At 37.6% G+C, this 10,407-nt stretch overlaps 1 protein-coding gene and 1 long non-coding RNA gene across 13 annotated transcripts in view; one reads left to right on the forward strand and one right to left on the reverse strand.

The window, feature by feature from the left end:
* Positions 1–4,391, forward strand: part of LOC106880418 (uncharacterized) — a 24,319-nt gene extending 19,928 nt beyond the window's left edge. For all 12 annotated transcript variants that reach the window (XR_016244796.1, XR_016244798.1, XR_001410744.3 and 9 more), the window contains one exon: positions 2,784–4,391. This is a non-coding gene — a long non-coding RNA (uncharacterized LOC106880418). The remainder of the gene's footprint in view (positions 1–2,783) is intronic.
* Positions 2,572–10,407, reverse strand: part of LOC106880419 (calponin-1) — a 63,146-nt gene continuing 55,310 nt past the window's right edge. Inside the window, exons 4-6 of the mRNA XM_052973791.2 lie at positions 9,904–9,977; positions 8,962–9,166; positions 2,572–5,482 (exon numbers count right to left, since the gene is read on the reverse strand). Of these exons, the coding sequence (XP_052829751.1) occupies positions 5,300–5,482; positions 8,962–9,166; positions 9,904–9,977 (462 nt within the window). The 3' untranslated portion in view covers positions 2,572–5,299. The remainder of the gene's footprint in view (positions 5,483–8,961; positions 9,167–9,903; positions 9,978–10,407) is intronic.

Here is a 10,407-nt window from a genome sequence, read left to right on the forward strand (position 1 = left end):
TACATGCCACCGGCACGAGGGCCAGTCAGGCAGTACTGGCATTGGCCATATTCAGATGGTGCTTTTTACGTACTACCAGCAGAGAAACCAGTTCGGGTGGGGATGGGGTGCTGGCATCAACCACGTTTGGATGCTCAGTGTTTATTGTGTGCTGCCAGTCAGGTGGCATTGGCATCGGACACAACTATTTCCATTTGATTGTGATTTGATTTTGATTTTACTTGACTCAATAGGTCTCCTCAAGCAGGGTGTGTCACCATACTTTTTAAATTGGCTGATTTTGCGACACTGGTATAGGCTACGGCTGTGATCTCACTTTATTTAATAGGTCTTCTCAGTCACAGTATATCTCCAGAGGTCTTGATCTTTTGTCATTGCCTCTGTGAGGCCCAATGTTTGAAGGTCGTGCTTCACCACCTCATCTCAGGTCTTCCTGGGTCTACCTGTTCCACAGGTTTCTTCCACTTTTAGGGTGTGACGCTTCTTCACACAGCTGTCCTCATCCATACACAGCACATGACCATACCAGTGCAGTCATCTCTCTTGCGCACCACATCTGATGCTTCTTAGGTCCAATATTTCTCTTAGGGTGTCTACACTGTCGTGTGTGCACACTGACATTACACATCCATATATATCCACATCAAATATCTATATAAATTGTATATAGATATATACACACATTTTAGTTTCCTTCTTTCCAAATCAACTCACAAGGCTTTGGTCAGTCCTGAACTATAATAGAAAACACTTGCCTAATGTGCCATGCAGTGGTTGTGAACCTGGAACCACGTGGTTGGGAAGCGAATTTCTTACCACACAGTCATGCCTGCATCTACACATACATTGCCTGTTGGTATTATTCTGTTCTCTCATTAAATCCACTATTATATCTATTCACAAAACATAGTAACCAGAGAAATGGATCTAGAAATATCAGCTTTTTATCGACGACCTCAAGCTGTATTGATCAAATATCAACCACAATTGGACTTTATAACCCAGTTTTCTACAGGCAATGGGATGAAACTTAATGAGTCTAAATGTGCTTTCCTGACAGTGAAACATGGAAAAGTTGTGCCGTCCTCTGCAAACCTAAGAATGAATGGCTTGACAATACAACCTCTGCAGTCAGGTGACAATTATAGGCATATCAGATAAGACAAGAATGTCAGAAATGAATATCTCTGGAGAGTAAAGAGAATATGGTCATCAAAGCCTCAGCTTACAACAAGCATATTGCTCACAACACCTTTGTAGTACCTGTCCTCACACGTTTGACCAAATGAACTGGTCACTACAAGAACTCAATGAGACAGATGTCCAAACACACAAGCTGCTCAGTGTTACAGGACACTTCAACATCAAAGGAGATGTAGACAAGCTGTGCTTCCCATGCAGGGATGGTGGCCATGGTGGACTCACATTGGTATTGATGTGATATGAAACATGGATTGTGACACTGAAACAACATCTGCAGCAGAAGGAGGAGACCAGTAACTATCTTAGCCAAGTTTGTGAACATGAAATGAAAAACATAATTAGGACAGCTAATTAATAAGAGGAGAGATATGGAATAAGAAGAACTGATACAGATCTCTTGCCAAGGAGTATTGGTAAAATCTACTTATCAGAAGACAAAAATGAACCAGTTCACAGAGAAAACAGTACATGGATACTTCAAAGGCTACATCCATGCACCAATAACAACAGGTCCCCACCAAGTACCAACAACATAAAAGGCAGAAAGCGTTGACAGACAAATGTAGGGTTTGCATGACCAAAACTGAAGACATCAACCACATTATTGCCAACTGTGAGAGAATATCTTCCCATGAGACAATGGTGGTCAGAACTGCTTGGAACAGACTTACAAAAAGGAATACCTAAAGATGAAGTTGATTATATTGATACTGATGGGTCAAAAGAATATTGAAGAAACTTAAAAATTAAAACAACCAGCCAGATATCGTTGTGTGGGAGCACAAAGAAATTATATGTTCTATTGTGAAAATCAGCTGCCCCTTGGACATGTGGTTAGAAAAATACAGGAGAAAAAGGACATCTTTGGACCATTGATAAGGAGTTTGCAAATCCAGGACCCAAGATACACCTTCAGCTTGATGTCCATTATTATTAGAGCAACAGGATACATACCAACCAGTCTGGAGAAAAGTATGGCTGAACATGAAATCTTTGGGAGTGAATGCAAATCATTAATTCAGTCATGATAGTTGGGATTATAAAAATCTGCAAGACTTTAAGATTTAAAGGACGATAGTTAAATTAACACACATAAGCAACAACAATTCTGTCAAATCATTTTCTGACAGGAAGAAAACACCCAACAACAAAGGTGAAGACATTAATTTAACAGTTGAAGGACAATAACTCTGTAGAATAGGGAGTATTACTTCCCTTTATGCTGTTAAATTTTGAATTGAAATCATTTTAAGTCAACTGTTTTTTGTCCTTCAGTTGACAATAAAATAAAGTAGCAGTGGTCGCTTCTCGTGTGTGTTTGTAAAAGAGGTTTAAAGAATTTTGTTAAAAAACAAGACAAAACTGTACTTAGAATATCAATATTTTGAATAAAATAAATTTATTTTTGCATTATTTCAATTTTTTTCTTTTTAACATAGATGCGTCAATATAAACAAAAGCATAAATTCATAATTAATATGAATGATTCAAAAAGAAAAACTAATTAAATTGTGTCCAAATAGTTGACATGATATCAGTAATTCTTTTTTTTTTTTTTTTTTTTATTCTTAATTTTGTAGGTTTGATGGCTTGACAGGTTCCAATGTGTCCAAGGACTGCATCATGTTCCAATGTCTGCTTTGGTATGATTTCTACAGCTGGATGCCCTTCCTACCACTTTACATCTTCCTTTCATGCTGGCATGGGATTGGATAGTTTGACAGGAGTTGGCAAGTCAGAAGAATGGACTAAGCTCTGCTGTCTGCTTTAGGTTAGGGTTTCTAAGGCTGGATGCCTTTCCTAATGCCAACCACTTAGCAAAGTGGACGGGGTGCTTTTCGTGAGGCACCTGCACTAATGAAGTCACCATAAAGCTTGCAGAACTTCAAGCCCTGGGAGGGAGTCAGCTTCATGCTATGGAATGAAGGGACTGAACTATGAGAAGGGGATTTGGCAGGGCAGGTCTTGTAAGGGATCTTTAAGGCTACTCACACTTAGCAGGGGAAGGAGAGAGAAAGAGAACATGAACAGTAGGGGCTGCAAGAGACAGATAATGGCAATGAGGTACCTAAGTGGTCCCACAAGGCACAAAGTGAATTGAAAAATCAGTTTCCAAGTAGGGAAAGCAGAAGAAAACAAAATGAACAGTAGGAACTACAAGAGATAGAGAATGGCAATGAAGTGCCGAGGGGGCCCCACAAGGCACAAAGTGAATTGAAGAATTAGTTTGCAAGATTGTACGGGGGAGGAGAATGAAGAGATGGGGATAGACTGCTTGAATGGATAGAGTTGAAGGGTAAATGAGCAAAGAGTTACAAGTTAGAAGAGAGAGAGGGGGGGGGGATAGAAAAGAGTAGGTGATATAATTGCTGGGGCGGAGGGGAGACAAGAAAGGAAGATAGCATGGGTTGTCTGTAAGCATCCAGCAAGAAAGAAAATTATTTATCTTAAGATTTTCAAGCTTTGGTCTGGAATAATATCTTACAAAATGAAATTCATATGTAATTGTTAAAAAAAGAAAAAAATATTAGTTTTTTTCTGTGAAACAGAAACTGCATTACAATTACAGAATGAAAAAAAAACAATCTTAAATGTTATAAAACAAAACGAAAATAGTTAATTGAATTAAAAGTGAGAAATGTTGAAGGAATACAAATTTCATAGCTGTGTGGTCCCTTTTTCAACCTTCAATTTTCTCTCATTTCTCATGTATGAAAATAAGCAAAAAAAGGTGGGGTTTATGAAGTAAATATGAATGTTATTATGTTATTATTCAAATGGGAAAAAGTTTCATCTTAATATCTCTATATGGATGCAATATTACTTTGCTAGTGTGATTTTCAACTAATGGAATTATGCTTTAAGCACTCAATATAACCCCTCACAACTTTTTTAATTTTTCAGAATTTTCAGAAAATTTTTGCAAATTTTGTGTTCTACACATGGGAATTCATACCACTATGAAAAAACCCTTACAAAAAAAAAAAGGGGGTATTTAGCTGTTATTTTCAGCACATCTCGCAATCATCTCACACCATCCTTATTTGTTTGTCAGTATTGATGTTATGGTCAAAAATCTTTCTCTCCACAAACACATTTAATAGTCTAATGTTGGAATTTAAGCCAAAAATTTGGACTGTCAGTATATCAAACTGATTTTCTAAAAAAAAATTTTAAAAAAAGAAAAATTTAACCAAATTTTAAAAAGTTTTTATTTTTCATAGTCATGTGAATTCCTGTGTGTAGAATACAAATTTACAAAAATTCTCTGAAAATTCTAAAATCTAAAAAAAGTCATGAGGAGTTATATAGCATGCTTAACCCTTTAGCATTTAAACTGGCCTTATCAAGGCCAAATGACCTGGCTGTTTTATGCTCAAGCTGACTGGTTCTGTCCTCTCACCCCTACCCTACCCTACAATGTCATTCTAAAACTAAACAATCACATCATTGAAATCTTGAAGTTACAAGATAAATGCACTATAAATTCAAAACAATGTGAATGAATAAGCATTGCATTTGATAGAAAAATCCAAATGCTAAAGGGTTAAAGCAAAATTCTGCCTTTCAACTTGTGTGTGTGTGTGTGTGTAGTTTACTTTTCCTTAAAATAAGATCAACAAAAAATGTACTCTATCCTGTGAGAGAAAAATATCGTTTGATGTACACAGTATTGTACATTAGTTTCATACATTAGAGATGTGGTCTAGGCAAGTTGTAATAGATGCCTAGCATCTCCAAGCAATCCATAGGCTCTGAGCACATGGTCTATACAAATCAAGAGGATAGAATGAAAGAAATCATGAGAAAAAAGCAAGAGAAAGACGGATACAAAATATGGAAGGGCGAAAAAAGCAGAAAAAAGAATTAGAGTTCTATCATCCTGATTTGTAACTGTAAGCCATGTGCTCAGAGCCAGGGGATTGCTTGGATACACTAGGCATGTATTAAAACCTGCCTAGATCACGTTTCTAATGTTTGGAACTTATAAGTGGCTCATAACTACATACTGTGTACATTAAACAATATATGTATGAAAAAAAAGAAGAAAAGAAAAACTTTTGAGTCACATTTAAGAAGGTAAGAAGAAATATCTTCAATCAACAATGCTTCGTGATTTGCCAAAATTCATCCCTGCTTGAGAAGCACCTTTATTGGTGCCCATTTGAAGACTTATAATATTGCTGCCAGCCATTAACTGTTCATCTGTAAAATTCCGTTCATTTTTCTCTGCTTCCTTTGGTCCTATACATGGACCAGGATATCCCTTCTGACGTGCCTAGTTAAAGAAAAAAAAAAAAATTGAAAATTGAAAAAATTAGCTATTAGTGGTTGAAGTAGACATCAAGATTAGGAAGACACAAGCATGGACAGCCTGTCACAATCTAAAGAAGGTCTGGAACTCCAAATTGCCCAGGCAAATAGAAATCTAACTGTTCATTGCAAATGTCTAATGACAAAGAAATTGTCAAATGGGCTAAATAGATGCTACGAATAACCCTAAATGTGAAATGGGAGACAATTTATAGCATGTGAAATGGCAGCAACATATAACAAATGAATGCCTTTATGGAGAAGTGCTGAAAGTTAGTGAGAAGATGAGGCAAAGATGCCTGCAACTGGCTGGTCAGTGGGTGCACCACCCTGAACTGGAATCATCCAAATTAAGTCTTGTGGAACCCACTTCATGGTGATGCAAGATGAGGAAAAAGTTGTTACATGCACATTGATAACTTGATTACAGATGCTGGCCAAGAATGTATCTAGGACCTCGGGATAAGTTGATTACATTGACCACAGTCCACAACTGGTACTTATTTTATTGACCACGGCAGATTTTGAACTCAGAACATAAAAATGGATGAAATGCTGCTGTTTTATTGACTCCACAAGGTTGAGCGACAAAGTTGATCTCTGTGGAATTTGAACTGGGAACACTGACAAAATACTGCTAAGCATGCTAATGGTTCTGCCAGCTCATTGCCATAATAATGATGGTCAATCCTATGAATTTTGATACATGAGTGTTTAAAGAAGATGATTTAAAAACGAAATAAAAAAAAAAGTGGGAAAGAATAAACAACTTTGCGATGGATGCGTGAATGTAATTTGAGTCCAGGAATGGACTTTGGTTTGAAGTCACAATGAGGACATTAATGATCTTGATTTTGCCTAGAATTGGGTGTGTCTGTTGGTTGCAGGATAGAATTCTTTTATTGTTTTTTTTCTTCAACTCAAATTGTTTTGGTACATCATGACACATTCTACATCATGCATATCGATCAAGGCAAGGATTTTCCAAAAATGTCAAATAATAATAATAATAATAATACAGGCAGTGGCTCTTATGGCTTCTGATCTTAATTGATTGGAAGTGTTATCATGTACATTGTTTTGTCTTGATATAGAAGATGGGCTACAGCAAATATTCTGCTCAATACCACAGATTTGCTTGTCATTTGTTTGACCTTAACCAGTTGAGCATGTCCCTTGGTGGCTGACAATATGTGCATCTCTGATCATGAGCAGAAGTAGTGGAGGAGCATCATAGCCATGTGTTGAGAGGAATTCTTTGGGGTTTGGATAATTCACCTTTGGAAACATGCTTGTTTTGCTCAACATCCTTAAACAAACCTTATTCAGGGACCTTTTGAGCGGGATAGGCTACTCGACCTAAAGAAAATTCTAACTGGGCCCCACCTGCGAGGTCATGCGCTGTTTATCTTGATGTGAGATCACCATGTCGCGCACATGTGGTCGTGATGCATGTGCCTGGTGTACCCTTATCAGACGGGTAGTCATGATGGGTATAATGGGCTTTGTATATATTGTACCCCAGTGTCACTTTGATGGCAAGCACTGCTTTTTCACTCAATACTACTACTACTAATAATAATAATAATCCTTTCAACTATTGGCACAAAGCCTGCAATTTCAGAGAAAGGGTAAGTTGATTATATTGACCCCAGTGCACAACTGCTACTTATTTTATCAACCCAAAAAGGATGAAAGGCCAAATCAGTTTTGGCAGAATTTGAACACAGAACATAAAGACAATGAAATGCCACTAAACATTTCACCCAGCATGCTAATGATTCTTCCAGCCTTAAACTCTTAAAATAATAATGGCTATGATAGGTTTCTCTTTCCGAGTAAAAGGAATATTGTATGATGCATGTATACAGACAGCAATTCTACATGGTAGTGAGACGTGGGCCCTGAATGTAGAGGACATGCAAAAGTTAGAATGAAATGAGGCTAATATGCTCTGCTGGATGTGTAATGTAAGTGTACATCTATGACAGTGTTAGTGTGTTGAGAGAGAAGTTGGGCATAAGAGGAATTAGATGCAGCATGCAAGAGAGAAGACTGCACTGGTTTGGTCATGTAATGCGGATGGATGCTGACAGCTCCATAAAGAAGTACCAATCTCTCAAAGTAGATGGAACATGTGAAAGTGGACGACATAGGTAGACATGGGATGAAGTACTGAAGAACAACCTGAGGATGCTGAACCTTTCAGGTGAGATGACAAAGGACTGAGATGCCTGGCTCCTTCCTCTCTACTCAAGAAGATACTCAGCAGCAGAAATATTAAGATCAGTCCCACTGGTGGAGAGGATTGGCCTGCAAGAATCCTGTGCTGGTGCCGCATGAAAAGCATTCGTGCCAGTGCCACATGTGATATCATGTAAACACACTCATGCAGTGCCACATAAAAGCACCCAGCACACTCTGTAAAGTGGTTGGTATTAGGAAGGGCATCCAGCCATAGAAAACAGACTGGAGCCTGGGGCAACTCCCCAGCTTGCCAGCTCTCATCAAACCATCCAACTTGTGCCAGCATGGACAATGGATGTTAAATGAGAAAAAAAATAATGGTTTCAAATTTTGGCACAAGGCCAGCAATTTTGGCAGGGAGGGGTTAAGACAGTTACATTGACCCCAGTGTTCCAATGGTACATTGACCCCAAAAGGATGAAAGGCAAAGTCAATCTTGGTAGAATTTGAACTCAGAACATAGTGATGAGTGAAATACCACTAAGCATTTTACCTGGCATGCTAATGATTCAGGCAGATCGCCGCCTTAATAATAATAATTGCTTCAAATTTAGCCACAAGGGCAGCAATTTAGGAGGAGGAGATGAGTCAATTACATCAGTATGTAACTGGTATTTATTTTATCGACTCCAAAAGGACGAAAGGCAAACTTGCCCTTGGCGGAATTTGAACCCAGAACAAAGACAGATGAAGTGTCGCTAAGCATTTTGCCTAGCGTACTAACAATTCTGCCAGCTCACTATAATAATAATAATAATAATAGTGTTAATTGAGAGAGAAAGCAAACTATGCTGGATCATAGATATAGCATGCACAGCTGACAACAAGGTATGCAATAAGGAAGAAAGAAAAATCGAGAGAGATGACAGGTTAGCTTGGGAAGTTAAGCAGTTGTGATCGATGAAAAAGGTAGCAGTAGTACCAATAATTATCAGAGCCCTGGGAACAGTGAGCAAAAATCTCGAGAAGTACATGGAACAAATAGGGGCTGCAATAAGGTTGGAGCACGTGCAGAAAACAGCACTGCTTGGAACTGGTCGAATACTCCGGAAGGTGCTCGAAAAATAAGGGGTTTTTACCTTAGTTCACTGGTAGTGAACAGTTGACGCTGAAGTACATCTCCAGCATTAGAAGCTGTGCAAAGGCAATAATAATAATAATAATAATAATAATAATAATAATAATAATAATAATTACCTTTCTTCCTAAAGCATGTAGAGTATTAACAACTTGTAGCATATTTGTGTTGTCGTAAAGATCAACAGTCTGAAATAGATCGTTCTTCAGGACACCATAAGATTCGATGGCTTTTAAAAAGTTTGCAATATTCTCCATCATGTAAAAGGCAGATTTATTTGTGTTTATCTTCCTAATGCTGTTTGGAGATAACTGATTCATTAACCTGGTAATATAAAATGAAATACAAAGTGCATTTCAGAAGTTTTGAGACTCTTGTTAGCAAAGGCAGTTATAAGGATTCTACATTATTGTAATTTTAGTATAACATTACTAGATATCTAATAAGCTGACTTGCCAACTTTTGTTATTCCAGATGGAAGAACACAGCCGTAACAATACACACCCTACTAATAAGCTGACCTGCTAACATTTTCTTTTAAACTCTAGATTGAAGGAGATGGCTCTAACTGCATTTTGAACACACCCTACTGCTAATAAGCTGACCTGCCATCTTTTGTTATACCAGACTGAAAGCGACAGCTGCAATAGCACTTTGAATAATACATTTTACTAAACATTGCTTTTCATAACTGACTATGAAGCAGATTTCATAAGTTCTGAAACATTTGTTAGGAGGGGCAGTTATAACGATTCTAGATTAATGTAATTTTGGTTTAACATTATTAGATATCTAATAAGCTGACTTTTGTTATTCTACGTTGAAGGAGAATTTGGGCAAATATTTTACCTGTTTTAGGTTTAAACTGACCAGATCTGGCCTTTCACATCAAACTTACATTTGACAGAGTAATCTGAATGCTAAAAGGTTAAGGAAAAATATAAAACAAACAAAGATTTTATTGCTTAAAGAGAAAAACTTTGATGCCAACGTTATGTAAATAGGGACCCATGAATTAATGTCACAAGGAAGCAATGAAAGATTTTAAAATTTTGACTTACTTGCAAAGTATTACTCCATCTTTCAACTGTTGATGAAAACCAGTTTCTCCAAGTGGTACACTATTGTCTTCTCCCTGTGGAGTAGATAGATTCAATAAATAATTTTAGTTCTGTAAGGTGGTTGGCATTAGGAAGAGCAGCCAATCATAAAAGCCATACCAAAGCCGACAGCAGAGCTTGGTGTAGTTCTCTGTCTTGCCAGCCAGGTCCTGTTAAACCATCCAACCCATGCCAGCATGGAAAATGGACATTAAATGATAATGTTAATCAAATTATATAAATATGTACCTAATATAATCTGTCCTGCTGAGATAGCCTTGTATCTTTTCTACTGCAAGACACCCTATTTCTCTCCCCTTCATCATCTGGAACAAAGCCATCTTCCTCAATACTACTTCCCCTCTCAGTCAAAAGGGTTTTTGTCTTGCAAAGTGTTTGACAACCTCACTGATGCTGGTGCCACATAAAAACCACCCACTACACTCTTAAGTGATTTGTGCTAGG

The sequence above is a fragment of the Octopus bimaculoides genome, chromosome Z (assembly GCF_046866305.1).
Source record: "Octopus bimaculoides isolate indiv1 chromosome Z, ASM4686630v1, whole genome shotgun sequence".
Classification (NCBI taxonomy): Eukaryota; Metazoa; Mollusca; class Cephalopoda; order Octopoda; family Octopodidae; genus Octopus; species Octopus bimaculoides.